Below are 16275 nucleotides of genomic sequence, written 5' to 3' on the forward strand. Positions count from 1 at the left end.
TGAGTGGCAGAATTCCCTTGACGATGTTGCCCTGGCCAACCCTGCTGCCTTTAGATGCGTTTCCTTTCTCTCTCTGTTGTGCTGTTCTTTTTTTCTGTTGTGACTTTCTGTCACTGGCCATTAGGTTGAACAATGTTTTCAAATGACCTCAATATTCTAAAGCTGTTACTGAGTTAACAGAGGGAAACATAATTTTTCGGTTGGCGGTTTTTCCTCTCATGCTTCTGCTTAGCTAGCCTGGTGGACGCATGCAGTTTGATCAAGGATGAACAAGCGCTCTATGGATGACGCTAACCTAGAATCCAAACTGATATAGTCCCTTTCATCATTGTGGAATGAAGAATATCAGTTTGGAGTCCAGGCACAGATGATACTGGACTCAAAGAAAGTCAATGATTCCTTTATTAATGCTCTCCCACTGTCTTGTCAGTCAATTTCTATTTTCATCCTTCTATCTCTGTATTCTCTGTCTCTCTCTCTCACACAGTTCACTGCCCTTCGACGGGTGACATTCTGAGGTACGAACCATTGAGCTATAATGGTATGAACACATCATCTGACCCATTGAGCTATAATGGTATGAACACATAATCTGATCCTTTGATCTATAATGGTATGAACACATCATCTGACCCTTTGATCTATAATGGTATGAACACATCACATGACCCTTTGATCTATAATGGTATGAACACATCATCTGACCCATTGATCTTTAATGGTATGAACACATCATCTGACCCATTGATCTATAATGGTATGAACACATCATCTGACCCATTGAGCTATAATGGTATGAACACATCATCTGACCCATTGAGCTATAATGGTATGAACACATCATCTGACCCATTGAGCTATAATGGTATGAACACATCATCTGACCCATTGATCTATAATGGTATGAACACATCATCTGACCCATTGATCTATAATGGTATGAACACATCATCTGACCCATTGAGCTATAATGGTAGGAACACATCATCTGACCCATTGATCTATAATGGTATGAACACATCATCTGACCCATTGAGCTATAATGGTAGGAACACATCATCTGACCCATTGATCTATAATGGTATGAACACATCATCTGACCCATTGAGCTATAATGGTAGGAACACATCATCTGATCTGTCACCTGGCACTAGAAAGATCAGTAATGATGAGGAGTGTTGGGGCCTGCCATCGCACGGGGCTGTGAAGCCTGACATTTATATAACCGCACAACGCCAAAGCCTGGTTGGGTAGTTGGTGTTAACGGGTGATGTGCTTGGGTACTGTGTGTGTGTGGAGCAGGACAGCGTAGCGAACAGTGGAGGCTGCTGAGGGGAGGACGGCTCATAATAATATCCATTCCAGACTTTAATATGAGCCGTCCTCCCCTCAGCAGCCTCCACTGGTAGTCCACAAGGTGTTGGTAGTCAGCAGATTCAGCACTGACCCCATGGTTTCTAATTGAGTTGAGTGATAAAGTAGCTATTACAGTTTGGCTTGACAATGATAGAAGAGTGTAATACAGAACCGTCTCCTTCCCAAATGGATCTGACCCTTGCTGATTTGGCTTAGTCGAACCCACCCTATTTCAAACACAAAGTATTCTCAAATAGGAAACAGACAATATGTTTATTTTTCACCATTTCAAAGTAATACAGGAAAGAATAAGTCAGTCTCAAAGCTCACCCACACTACACAACCCCAATGGCTCTATCACCACAACAGAATTCACCCACACTACACAACCCCAATGGCTCTATCACCACAACAGAATTCACCCACACTACACAACCCCAATGGCTCTATCATCACACCAGAATTCACCCACACTACACAACCCCAATGGCTCTATCATCACAACAGAATTCACCCACACTACACAACCCCAATGGCTCTATCATCACACCAGAATTCACCCACACTACACAACCCCAATGGCTCTATCATCACAACAGAATTCACCCACACTACACAACCCCAATGGCTCTATCATCACAACAGAATTCACCCACACTACACAACCCCAATGGCTCTATCATCACAACAGAATTCACCCACACTACACAACCCCAATGGCTCTATCATCACAACAGAATTCACTCACACTACACAACCCCAATGGCTCTATCACCACAACAGAATTCACCCACACTACACAACCCCAATGGCTCTATCATCACAACAGAATTCACCCACACTACACAACCCCAATGGCTCTATCATCACAACAGAATTCACCCACACTACACAACCCCAATGGCTCTATCATCACAACAGAATTCACCCACACTACACAACCCCAATGGCTCTATCATCACAGCAGAATTTACCCACACTACACAACCCCAATGGCTCTATCATCACAACAGAATTCACCCACACTACACAACCCCAATGGCTCTATCATCACAACAGAATTCACCCACACTACACAACCCCAATGGCTCTATCATCACAACAGAATTCACCCACACTACACAACCCCAATGGCTCTATCATCACAACAGAATTCACCCACACTACACAACCCCAATGGCTCTATCATCACAACAGAATTCACCCACACTACACAACCCCAATGGCTCTATCATCACAACAGAATTCACCCACACTACACAACCCCAATGGCTCTATCATCACAACAGAATTCACCCACACTACACAACCCCAATGGCTCTATCATCACAACAGAATTCACCCACACTACACAACCCCAATGGCTCTATCATCACAACAGAATTCACCCACACTACACAACCCCAATGGCTCTATCATCACAACAGAATTCACCCACACTACACAACCCCAATGGCTCTATCATCACAACAGAATTCACCCACACTACACAACCCCAATGGCTCTATCATCACAACAGAATTCACCCACACTACACAACCCCAATGGCTCTATCATCACAACAGAATTCACTCACACTACACAACCCCAATGGCTCTATCATCACAACAGAATTCACCCACACTACACAACCCCAATGGCTCTATCATCACAACAGAATTCACCCACACTACACAACCCCAATGGCTCTATCGTTACTGTGGCGATCATCATAACAGAACTAATTTGAAAGGAATAGACTTAAGTCACTCAAAACAGACCGTTTCTTGCCACTAACATAAGTCGAGGTAACCAACCGATTAAACTTTGTTGAATATTCAGATGTTCAAAAAGAAACCAGGTATCGTGATGAAAAGTCTTCTGGAATGTTCATTTGAGAGAAGAACAGAAGAGTTGATGAACACAGAGACAGGTTAAATCATGAGTGTACCCCTGAATCCCAAATCAACCCCTAGACCTCTCCACCTAGACACTTTGGCAGATCTGAGAGGATTGGATAGGTGTAATAGGATTGTATAGGTGTAAGCAATATAATGGAACCTCCATCTTGCCCTCTGATAGCAACAATTCCACCTGGCCTAAGTCAATGGTGTGAGCAGTCCCATTTGTTCCAGTCAAAGGCATACACTCCCCTTTGTATTTATTTGAACAGTGAAGCAATAAAAGTGACTCCAGTACATTATTTAAGCAATAAGGCACGGGGGGGGGTGTGGTATATGGACAATATACCACATCTAAGGGCTGTTCTTATGCACGACGCAACACAGTGTCTGGATACAGCCCTTAGCCGTGGTATATTGGCCATATACCACAAACCCCCGAGGTGCTTTATTGCTGTTATAAACTGGTTACCAACTTAATTAGAGCAGTAAAAATAAATGCTTTGTCATACACGTGGTATACAATCTGATATACCACGCTGTCAGCCAATCAGCATTCAGGGCTCGAACCACCCAGTTTATAATGACCATTTAGTTCCTATTAGGAAAAACATAATCCGATAAACAACCAAAGCAAACTGCAAATGCATCCAACAAGTTTGTAGAGTCATAAGCTTGATGTAGTCATTGCGTGCTAGGAATATGGGACCAAATGCTACACTTCTGACTACTTTAATACGTTATTAGTGAATTTGTCCAAATACTTATGAAAAAATAAGGTATTCAAATGGGGGGACTAGATACATTAAGGTATTTCATTTCTAAACAGTAAAACATATGTATGAAAATACCCTCAAATAAAAGGTGACATTCTGTACTATCACCTAATATTAAATATTTTATCTCAAATTCAAAATGCTGGAGAATAGGGCCAAATTTGCAAGTTTTAGCTTCACTGTCTAAATAAATCCATAGAGGAGTGTATATTCATATCGACCCAGAATACCCAGCAGTGAGGCCACTCCTACCCTTTTCAAACTATCATGCTGACCCAAATCAAACTGTGATGGCTGTGCTATTTTCTTTCCACATTTTTCTTTTCAACATGGTTCCAGCAACTATAAAGGACGTGTAACCACTAACCAGGCCAGCTCAATGCAGCTTGGTTTGGTTTGGTCTGGCTCAGTAGTGTGAAAAGCTCCTAATTTTTACTTGCTCCAGTCACACCCAAAAGGCATTATTCCCATCGAACCCAGTCCAGTCAGGAGTCCTGTACACTACATGAGCCACTTGTCTTTCTCCTTGTTGAAGTGTTCGGCCCACTTCCTGGTGAGTTCCAGGTACAGATCTGACCGGCGGGGCTGGTAGTCGAGATACAGCCGCGACACCGTCTTCCTAGGCACCGCCTTCTCAATCTGTGTCCCCTCGTGCCACTCGTTGAATGACGTGATGGTCACGATCTCCGGCCGCACGGACAACGCCGCCTGCAGGCTAGTCTCGTAATAGCGTCCGTTGACCCTGTTCCTCGTGTTGTGGTTGTTCCATGGCCTCACTGCGGTGTCGACGTATCCCGGCCCGGCGCTGGGTACAAACAGCAGGTTGTTACCGTCACAGAAGGCCTTGACCGCCTTCCAGTTCTGGTGAGAGGAGCCAAAGGAGAAGCCGTTGGAGGCAAAGTACGTATACATGCCATCGAAGCCACCGGCCAGGATTTCGTGTTTGTGGCGTTCCTCTACGACCAGGGCGAGGAAGACACCGTCGTAGGGCGTGCCGCGGAGGGTGTGGGTGCCGGCGGGGTGGAGCAGGTCGGCCCAGGCTTCAGGCGGGGTCAGGTAGGAGTCGTAGACATAGAACAGAGGAAGGATCCGCCCCGTGGTCAACCTGAAGCGGTAGAAGGCGCCGTGGTTCCCGTACCTATGAGGTAAAGATTTAGTTTAGTTTAGTTCATGTTGACATATGCAGCTAGAATCTGAATTGCAGTATACATGCAAATCACGCTTCTTTTTATAGAGAAGTGAACATGCAAGAAGATAAACATATCATGAGCATAGATAGCCAATCCTCCAATGTGTAGCACCCACCACAGTCAGAGATGATTTAATTTAAATATATATATACAGTATATATGTTTATATTACACACACACTACAGTTCAAAAGTTTGGGGTCACTTAGAAATGTCCTTGTTTTTGAAAGAAAAGCACATTTTCTGTCCATTAAAATAACATGAAATTGATCAGAAATACAGTGTAGACATTGTTAATGTTGTAAATGACTATTGTAGCTGGAAACGGCTGATTTTTAATGGAATATCTACATAGGCGTACAGAGGCCCATTATCAGCAACCATCACTCTTGTGTTCCAATGGCACGTTGTGTTAGCTAATCCAGTTTATAATTTTAAAATTAGAAACCCCGTTTGCAATTATGTTAGCACAGCGGAAAACTGTTGGGCTGATTAAAGAAGCAATACAACTGGCCTTCTTAAGACTAGTTGAGTATCTGGAGCATCAGCATTTGTGGGTTCGATTGCAAATGCGTCTTCCAAATGGACAATGACCCCAAGCATACTTCCAAAATTGTGGCAAAATGGCTTAAGAACAACAAAGTCAAGGTATTGAAGTGGCCATCACAAAGCCCTGACCTCAATCACATAGAACATTTGTGGGCAGAACTAAAAAGGCGCGCGTGAGCAAGCAGGTCTACAAACCTGACTCAGTTACACAAGCTCTGTCAGGAGGAATGGGACAAAATTCACCAAACTTATTGTGGGAAGCTTGTGGAAGATCACCCGAAACGTTTGACCCAAGTTAAACAATTTAAAGGCAATGGTACCAAATACTAATTGAGTGTATGTAAACTTCTGACCCACTGGGAATGTGATGAAAAAGAAATAAAAACTGAAATAAATAATTCTCTCTACTATTATTCTGACATTTTACATTCTTAAAATAAAGTTGTGATCCTAACTGACCTAAGACAGGGAATTTCTACTAGGATTAAATGTCAGGAATTGTGAAAAACTGAGTTTAAATGTAGTTGGCTAAGGTGTATGTAAACTTCCGACTTCAACTGTAGATATTCCATTAAAAATCAACATTAACAATGTCTACACTGTATTTCTGATTAATTTGATGTTATTATAATTGACAAAAAATGTGCTTTTCTTTCAAAAACAAGGACATTTCTAAGTGACCCCAAACTTTTGAACAGTAGGATATATACACTTGTTACAAAACAGCAGGTTCTGCCAACAGAAGTGTTCTCAATTGGGTGAAGTGTCAGATGTCTACAGAAAATGCTATTATGTGGAATGGTGCTCTTATTTTCAAGAGCAAGTTTGGAGTGTGTGAACATTGTAGATGGAGAGATCAGATGATAGAAATGCATCCCCTCCCCCCTCCCTTCTCATTCTCTCTGTGGTTTCTTTTCAGGCAGATGGATAGCACAGTTGGTTGTGCAGAAGTTGGCAGAAACATCTCTCCCTGGAAACAAGGTGTACTAGGCTTGTCCTCAATCACGATCATCACTGTTCAGTAAGCTTGACAGCGATACACCAACCCTACCGCCCAACCGCAGAGGGTGTCTCAATGTTTGGACAATGTTTAGGTGGATCACTATCATGCCTCATTAGATAAACAATCACATTCGTTTTCTGCCCTTTACGTTTGTCCTCTACTATAGTCGTTGTTATGAATATGTTTGGCATGACAATGACCATTGGAGTTGGCAAGACGGCACAAAGAGATGTGGGACCTGCAGGCTACTGCTGGTCTGTTCCATAGCCAAGCTCTTTTCATACATTTTTCCACAGGTACAAATCTTTTAGTGGCACTATCAATTGTCTAAAGCCCTCAGATGAATACTCTAATAATGAAAGTGAAAGTAATCCAATCAGGACAAAGGCTACTTGCAGTTTCATTCTCTCTACCTCCTTCAGACCTGAAGAGGACTCAGATTTCTCCAGATCCCTAGACCTCCAAAGTCACTGGACATTAACATGGAAAGCAGAGCTCTGACCTTTGGCTTAAAGTAAGTGATAAGAAAATCTTAATCTGTATGAGTGCGATGTTGAGAGGCAGAGAGAGCGAAAGGAAGAGATGTGGGTAGAGCGAGAGAGAGAAGTGGGGGAAGTGAGAGTGGAGATAGAAAGAGTGAAGTGGAGAAAGGAAAGGAGATTAGATGAGAAGTGGAGTGGCTGGCTAGAGGACGCAGATGTACAGAACAGTCGAAGGCCAATCTACTTGTCAATGATCTAGAGAGCGAGAGAGAGAGAAAGAGGAGATGTGGATGTATAGGACAGTTTCCACTGATCAACCTACTTGTCAATTATGTATTTGATGTTATCATGCATGCTGAGGTCGGTCCGACCCTTGTACGGCTGGATGTGGAACGCCACCTGTGTGAACAGAGTAGGCATATGGATCATTATAAACCCTTAATAAAGAGGACAATACTCTCTGCAATACACATTTTCAAGGTCTTTGAAGCATTATTATACCACTTGAATGTAAACACGGTTCTGTAAAGGAAGAAGTAATATTCAGTAGTATATCAGCACATTGCCATTTCATTGTGGTATTAAAAAGCAGTATGGCAATGCCTTCAGAATTCAATTGGTAAGGTGTGGTGAGTGGTGAGCACCATCTGTGAGTTTGACTGTTCAAATCACTGGCATAGTAAAATAATCCTAAGGTACATGAACAGAGGGAAATATTCAGCAACTCTTAGAGGACAATGGAAATGGATTTCAGAAATGCTTCATTATTGTTAAAACCAATGTGCTTCGTCATGTATCCTCCAACTAGCTTATCCATCCTTAAATAGTATAACCTTTTCCTGAGGCTCAGAGAATCAATATGTGGGTACTCAAATTTCATGCATCCCAGTGTCCATCCAGAATGACAGTTATTTTGAGGACCAAGCGAACGGTGTGTGTCAGAGGCCTCCGGGCTGGGATCAGCCAATCAGAGGGCTGGGATCAGCCAATTAGAGATCGCTTAGCTGGTGGATCATCTTTAAATAAATCCTCCTTCTCTGACTCTGGGGCCCCATAGGGATTGGTCCAGGTAACATCAGCAATCAAACAGAATGATGTGTGCGTGTGCGCGTGCGAGAGAGAGAGCGTGTCTCAAGTGTAAAGATAGAAGGCAATAGAATGGCACAGGACAGGAGCTAACTTTAGAGAGAGGAGCAGGATGTGGACTGAGTTTTATTTTCTTGAAAATTGAAAGACTGCAGCGAGGAAGAGGAGGAGGATGAGGAAGAGCGGACCACTGAAGCAGACACTCCTAGCTCCCAGCGATCATACCCATTATCCAAACTCAGGACCTCACCCTCTCTTTGATCTCAAGTGATCCTCCATCATCTTTTAAGAAAATAAAAGGGATTTTGGAGTTGTATTCCTTCCAGTGTCCTGGCAGTGAACTTTATCTGCTGGAGATAATAATCAGGATACTGCTCTCTACTTTAAGGCAATAATACTCTCTACTTTAAAGTATTACCTAAGGCCTTTTTCTCTCTGTGACTCTGTGTCTTTGCTGCAACTGAGAGATAATACCTGCCAACCCTTCAATGAACCATACCAGGGCCTTACAGCATACATACAGTGGGGAGAACAAGTATTTGATACACTGCCGATTTTGAAGGTTTTCCTACTTACAAAGCATGTAGAGGTCTGTAATTTTTATCATAGGTACACTTCAACTGTGAGAGACGGAATCTAAAACAAAAATCCAAAAAATCACAATGTATGATTTTTAAGTAATTAATTTGCATTTTATTGCATGACATAAGTATTTGATCACCTACCAACCAGTAAGAATTCCGGCTCTCACAGACCTGTTAGTTTTTCTTTAAGAAGCCCTCCTGTTCTCCACTCATTACCTGTATTAACTGCACCTGTTTGAACTTGTTACCTGTATAAAAGACACCTGTACACACACTCAATCAAACAGACTTCAATCTCTCCACAATGGCCAAGACCAGAGAGCTGTGTAAGGACATCAGGGATAAAATTGTAGACCTGCACAAGGCTGGGATGGGCTACAGGACAATAGGCAAGCAGCTTGGTGAGAAGGAAACAACTGTTGGCGCAATTATTAGAAAATGGAAGAAGTTCAAGATGACGGTCAATCACCCTCGGTCTGGGGCTCCATGCATGATTTCACCTCGTGGGGCATCAATGATCATGAGGAAGGTGAGGGATCAGCCCAGAACTACACGGCAGGACCTGGTGAATGACCTGAAGAGAGCTGGGACCACAGTCTCAAAGAAAACCATTAGTAACACACTACGCCGTCATGGATTAAAATCCTGCAGCGCACGCAAGGTCCCCCTGCTTAAGCCAGTGCATGTCCAGGCCTGTCTGAAGTTTGCCAATGACCATCTGGATGATCCAGAGGAGGAATGGGAGAAGGTCATGTGGTCTGATGAGACAAAAATAGAGCTTTTTGGTCTAACTCCACTCGCCGTGTTTGGAGGAAGAAGAAGTATGAGTACAACCCCAAGAACACCATCCCAACCGTGAAGCATGGAGGTGGAAACATCATTCTTTGGGGATGCTTTTCTGCAAAGGGGACAGGACGACTGCACCGTATTGAGGGGAGGATGGATGGGGCCATGTATCGCGAGATCTTGGCCAACAACCTCCTTCCCTCAGTAAGAGCATTGAAGATGGGTCGTGGCTGGGTCTTCCAGCATGACAACGACACGAAGCACACAGCCATGGCAACTAAGGAGTGGCTCCGTAAGAAGCATCTCAAGGTCCTGGAGTGGCCTAGCCAGTCTCCAGACCTGAACCCAATAGAAAATCTTTGGAGGGAGCTGAAAGTCCGTATTGCCCAGCGACAGCCCCGAAACCTGAAGGATCTGGAGAAGATCTGTAGGGAGGAGTGGGCCAAAATCCCTGCTGCAGTGTGTGCAAACCTAGTCAAGAACTACAGGAAACGTATGATCTCTGTAATTGCAAACAAAGGTTTCTGTACCAAATATTAAGTTCTGCTTTTCTGATGTATCAAATACTTATGTCATGCAATAAAATGCAAATTAATTACTTAAAAATCATACAATGTGATTTTCTGGATTTTTGTTTTAGATTCCGTCTCTCATAGTTGAAGTGTACCTATGATAATAATTACAGACCTCTACATGCTTTGTAAGTAGGAAAACCTGCAAAATCGGCAGTGTATCAAATACTTGTTCTCCCCACTGTATAAACATCAAACCAGGATGAAATCCCTTGAGGTTTAAAAACAATTTTTTTAAGGGAGACCTGGATTTGATCCAGATTTCACACACCACACCTTGAAGGATCAACAGGGAGTCTCTCAGCATTTAGATGGCTGTGATTGCTGTGACACAGATGACTGTGTATCATCCAAATTACATGAATAGGACTGTGGCAGCTGCCCTCTCTCACCCCAGGATTAGACTAGCCTGATCCCAGATCTCTTTGTGCTGTATAGCCAACACCTACTGTCATTGTCGAGACAGCACAAACAGATATGGGACCAGTCTTAAACTGCCTGACAACTAGGATGTTTACCTCAGCTGCTGTATAGCAAAAGGTCTACTTCACCTCACCGTCAACTGTTGATAGAACAGTCGAGCCATGAATGACGGAGCGTGGCGGGCTAGATAGAAAGGAAAGAACACCCACTCCCTCTCGCTGGCTCTCTTTTTTTTAAGAGGCTGCAAGGTCTTCATAAACAGTTTCCATGGCAACACTGTGTTTGACACAGCAGCGACCGAGCTGGGCTGTCAGTTTGTGTCGTGGCTGGTTTTGAAATCAGAGGCAGAGTGGCAAGGTGAGCTGATGTGCTGTTCAACGAGTTCCTTTACTCAGCTGTATAAACTGTGTGTGTGTGTGTGTGTGTGTGTGTGTGTGTGTGTGTGTGTGTGTGTGTGTGTGTGTGTGTGTGTGTGTGTGTGTGTGTGTGTGTGTGTGTGTGTGTGTGTGTGTGTGTGTGTGTGTGTGTGTGTGTGCGAAACCCTCTCGTGCCATGCACACAGGCCTCAGGCTGCATGGTCAGCCCCAGTTATGCCAATGCTGTTCGTGTGAGTGTGTCCTTGTGTGGGTGCGTGCATGAATGTACAGAACATCTATAATGGCTTCAATAGACTGAAAGTCAAGCAGTATAAGAGGGGCTTGAACCGTGTCCCCTGAGTCACTCTTCCAAGTCAAATGGAAACTGTCTTCCCTCGGTTTAAAAATCCTGAAGAAATGTTATGTCTGCCTTCAGAGGACCTTGTGAAGCACCCAAAGACTTGTGAGGTTGTTGAAGAAATGTGTTTTCTCTGTCTACATCAATAATATACAAGATGGAGGAAGAAAGTGGGCTAGAACAGATGGTTTTATACATAGAAAATACATTCCAAAATCACACACTTCACCCTCTAAAAATGAAATGCATTGCGTCTGTCTTCGAGTGAACACAGTGAAGTTATGACGTACACTGTGGCTGCTCACTCAGTTTTGGTAACAGGAATATTTATATGTATTTATCTAGGCTCAAAGGCCATGACTGATACTCACTTAGACTACTACAACAAAGGTCGGAGTTAACATAGTCTCTTGTGACAGACTGTTACACAATCTGAGTGAACAACATAAACCTGGAAGCACCTACCAACCAATCATCACTGCCAGTCAGCCAGCCAGCCAGGGTTGGGGTGAATTCCATTTCAATTCAGTCCAATCCGGAAGTCAACTGAAATTCCAACTGACTGAATTGGAATGGATTCGACCCCAACCCCGCAGCCAGACATTTATGAATTCAGTAAAGCACCAGAAATTGTAAAAACATACCGGTTCTCTCACCAGTTACCTTGATGCTGTGTCTGTGGGCAGCGTCCATGACAGCAGGCACCAGGTCTTCACATGGCTCGCCATGGTTGTCTGCAATGCCAGGCGGATACCAGGACAGAACCAGTACACCTGAGGCGGAAACAGTTAGTGATGTCTCTGGTATAAATATTGACATAAGGATAGGCCTATAACAACCCTTCATAAAATTGGTGCAGATGAATGGAGGAGTTTAAGTGAAGCTACTTTAATACTTCAATATTTGAGAGGTACAGTATCTTGTTCAGGACACCTTTGATGGTAATATTTAAGTTTGGGGGGTTAGTGGTGCCAAAATCCCTCACCTGCTGCAGCCGCTTCAATTTGCGACATATGTGACTCCAGCACGGAGGGGTCTCTAGAACTGTATGGTCCTAGCTCCGGGAAGAAACTCGACGCTATGTCCTCTGGAGGAGTATGTCTTCCTTTGGAGTGGCTGGGGGCGATCTTAGGGTCCCAGTGCGGCACTAGAACATGGTCCCAGTGAATATATTTACCGTCCATCTGTGGGGTGCCATACCACAAGTAATAGAATATTTGTACGTCGTAGAATATACTGTAGTCACGGTCGGATTTTGTGAAGACGACTTTGGTGTCGCTGGCTAGATGGGACTGACCAGGGGAAACTACCATGTCGTTTGAGACTGGCCGTCGATGGTCGCCTCCTCTTTCCCTCACAAACTCTCCCATCCCCGGGGCAAGGTCTGAGAAGCCATCGCTGGGTTTCAGTGTTCTGAGGCCCATCATGGTCCCGAAGATGAAGAGAGTGAATAAGAAAAGTGCAATGAGAGCTTTCTTGCGCAGCCGTGTCATTTTGGTCGCTGTCCGAGGTGCTGAAAGTAGCCTATAGACCGCTATGTGCTTTCGTTGAATCTATATCAGAAGTAGATCTATGTCAGTCTCTTTCATCAACATGTAGCCTATAGTCTTCAAGTATACACACTTAGCAAGAAAAAAATGTGGGAAAGAATGTGGGAAAAGCCACTCAATCTCTGCAGTGGCTTGTGCGTTTCGTTATAGATTTCAGAGTGCCAGCGTTCGTGGCTAGAGTTCGATTTTCGACTTGAACAAAAATGATCGAATACATGTCCCTTCAAACATCTAAACTATAGCCTCTCAAACCATCATTTTTTCTGATAATGTGTTTTTAAACGAATCTCTCCTTTCTCCCTGTGTATCCATGAAGAGCATATATGCCTCTAACGGTTACAGTTTAGCTTCTCATAATGACTGACTGTCGTTACCATTACAGGGCATCGTCATGTTAGGGTTGTTATGTTTCCCGAACACCGAGAGCTCATCTGTGGATTCCAATGAAAGAGATGGAGACAAAAAAAGCATGTCGCTCTGTTCATATTTCAAAAGACAATCTCTGGAGCTTTTTTCAAACTCTGCTTCCTGCACACTCCCAACTGTTCTTCTCGACTGTTAATTCATCACATAGTTCGTAGCACAGTTACCTTTGTCTTCGGCAATTGCTCTCGCTCCGCCTGCTAACGTTACCCCTTGTTTATCCCGTCTCTTGTCTCCCTTGATTATGCATTTAAACCTGCTTCTCCGGGAACAACCCGTTATAATCCATCACATCTCCAGAACGGTAGACTTGGTCGACGTTCGGTTTTAGGCAGACGGTTTTTAAATTGATCGTTTTCTCACGAAACTCAGCAGGAGGAAGAGGGGGGGGGGGGGGGGGTTGAGCACCAGGCTGCGGGGGTGAGCAGAGTGGGTGGGATTAACCCTGGTTTTATTGTCTATGGATTAACGCCGCGCACTGTTCTGAGAGGAAAATAGAGCGCGCGTGGAACAAATGGGTAGCCTATTATTGCTTTTGCCTTTGTTTGCTCTGTATATGGTTACTTTAACTCCGTATTTATGGGTAGAAGTAGGCTACGTTGCATTCTCTTGCTATCCTCCTATTTGAAAATCCGTTCTCTCACGGATCATTTGGCTGTTCACACTATAGGCTATGTTGGCTATATGTTACAATATGGACACATTGACGTCTATTATTTATTGAACAAAAGAGATTACATTTGTATGATTTTGGCTATATGAAATAGCCTATGGCTACAGGCTGTGGAACACAGTTTGTCAGTTTATGGTAGTGGAGAGTGAAAGCAATGACAAAGATAAAATAACAGAGGGCTAAGGGCTCTTGTGTGGCACCTTGAGCACTTTGATGATTTATTTTGTTCCATACCAATAAAGATAGAAGCAAACAACTCAGAATCGTAAATCTTTGAAATACTTCGTCTTGATCTTTATTGCATTTCACACAGGATATTTCCAATTCCACGAAGCATCCGTGGGCTGAGGATGTCAAAAACATTTAAATATGTGGAAGCTTTGAAGTTGATGGTTGAGATGAAAGATGATGCCACCCACCACATCATTTTGGACGAGCTAGAAGGCCTGGCAGGATTAGCTACTGGGAGGCAGATACCCACTCACACGGTGGGATTAGGGTCGCAGCACCGGCAGCGGGCACTGGGAACCGAAGTGGAGTGGACACCCACGGCTAGGATCTTCTCCCCGGATCGAGCCCACTGGCACAGCTCGCCTCTCTCCATAATAATCAGTCAGGCTTTTCTGTTATGGAGGGAACCTGACTGTGCTTGTGTTGCTTTTTATAGGCTAAGGCTTCTTATTTTTCCTTTTTGTTTTCTTTTTTAAAGGCTTCTTATTTTACCCATCATTCAAAGATCATTAGCTTATATAGCTAACCAGATTTGTTTCATTATGTTATTCTGTTGATATTGTCTTCATTATGATTTGTATATGAGTTTGTCTTTAGGTTTCATGCACGAAAATATAAACTCCATCTATTTCATTCAAACAAGCCTCGATCCAGTATAGGCCCCCGCAAAATTGTAACAGAACTAGAGTGACATCTAGTGGGATGAGAGAGACATTGTTTAACAGTAATCTTGATGTGAGAAATATGACTGGTGAGCATCCGAGGCATACGGTATTAATGAAAGTGACAGACAAGTTCAGTGGTCTTTAGTGATGATGGAGAAAGATGTCATCTCTCACTGTGTGCATGCATATACATCCGTCACCACTAGGGGGACTCCGTGTATCATTAAAACGAGTTTGAATTGTGAGAACAATTTAACATGGACACTTTTCGTTATCGAATAACGATATAGCTCGAGAAACCTTGAAGTAAACCATCAATCTCGTGTTATAGCTCTGGAATTGACTTGATATGAAAAAAATACAACGTTGTGTCTTGATAAATGAATGCTTCTTCTGAATACTAGGCCTAGTCTTCGTGGACGCGCTAGATAGAACTTTCCAAAAATCATTAACGGTTCGTTTTTAGGGCGTTCGCTTTAACGATAAGAGCTGTCCAAGGTGCTGAAATTGTCTAGCGATAAGTTATCAAAAAGTCGCTGGTTCGAATACCCAGGCCGGAAAGGTGTAAAGTCTGTCGATATGCCCTTGAGCAATGCACTTAATCCTAAATATCACAAGGGGCGCCGTACTACTGACCTCGTAAAACAACACGTTTCACTGCACCTATCCGGTATATGAGACAATAAAACAGAGAACAAAAATGCTATTTGAACGTTTATCGTCAAATGTGAGCTAGAAATGTTATCTGCTCTGACACTCACACATACACACTCAAACACACGACTGTACAATATCTGAAATTCTTATGTGAAAATGAACTGTTTTTAGGACCGTTGTTGCTCAACCCCTATTGGCAGATAATCAGCAAAACCAACAGACAGTGTCACAGTAGTTTGATGTATTGGTTCCCTCAGCAGATGGCTTGGAGATGGACTGTCTTACCTTAAGATCTCTCAACAGTCCCAATAGTCTTATTCCATGTTACTGACTTCAACACATTAACCAATCAAACACTCTAGCAACATTTTATTCATTGTTAAATACGGGTAATCATACTGTTCAAAACTGAGAACTACTGAACCAAAACTGTATAGTGCCTGGTTTACTATACATTTGGAGACTGTATATATTTTTACATCATAAATGTATCAATTGACATAAATTTAGGTTGGAAGGTAAAACCAAATCATATATGGATGTGGTAAATACTACATCATTATCATACTCCATCAGCCAGTGTGCTTCAATATAATAGAGTACCTCTTTACACATTTCCCTATGTGCTTCTATTTGAAATGATGGTGCAGTAATGTACAATGCACTGCTGAAATAC

The 16275-nt window shown here is 43.1% G+C and overlaps 1 protein-coding gene and 1 long non-coding RNA gene across 2 annotated transcripts; one reads left to right on the forward strand and one right to left on the reverse strand.

Moving 5' to 3' along the window:
* Positions 1-1610: 1610 nt before the first annotated feature.
* On the reverse strand, positions 1611-13750 carry LOC139558410 (glycoprotein endo-alpha-1,2-mannosidase-like protein). Its single transcript, XM_071373521.1, has 4 exons — positions 12386-13750; positions 12064-12173; positions 7558-7634; positions 1611-5150 (listed from the first exon to the last, which is right to left on the reverse strand). Exons 1-4 carry the CDS (start codon positions 12891-12893, stop codon positions 4514-4516), a joined length of 1332 nt encoding a protein of 443 aa, XP_071229622.1. The 5' UTR covers positions 12894-13750; the 3' UTR covers positions 1611-4513.
* Positions 5053-7705, forward strand: LOC139558411 (uncharacterized). The gene is made up of 2 exons (XR_011671565.1): positions 5053-5157; positions 6670-7705. It is a non-coding gene; the product is annotated as an uncharacterized lncRNA (long non-coding RNA).
* Positions 13751-16275: the final 2525 nt, after the last annotated feature.

This window comes from Salvelinus alpinus, chromosome 29 (assembly GCF_045679555.1).
Source record: "Salvelinus alpinus chromosome 29, SLU_Salpinus.1, whole genome shotgun sequence".
In the NCBI taxonomy this organism is placed as follows: domain Eukaryota; kingdom Metazoa; phylum Chordata; class Actinopteri; order Salmoniformes; family Salmonidae; genus Salvelinus; species Salvelinus alpinus.

Coding starts and splice junctions, on each gene's coding strand:
- LOC139558410 (XM_071373521.1), bottom strand. CDS start 12,893: ATGACACGGCTGCGCAAGAAAGCTCTCATTGCACTTTTCTTATTCACT. Junction 12,174..12,385: donor AATTGAAGCGGCTGCAGCAG/GTGAGGGATTTT, acceptor TTTCCGCCTCAG/GTGTACTGGTTCTGTCCTGG. Junction 5,151..7,557: donor ATCAAATACATAATTGACAA/GTAGGTTGATCA, acceptor TTTACCTCATAG/GTACGGGAACCACGGCGCCT.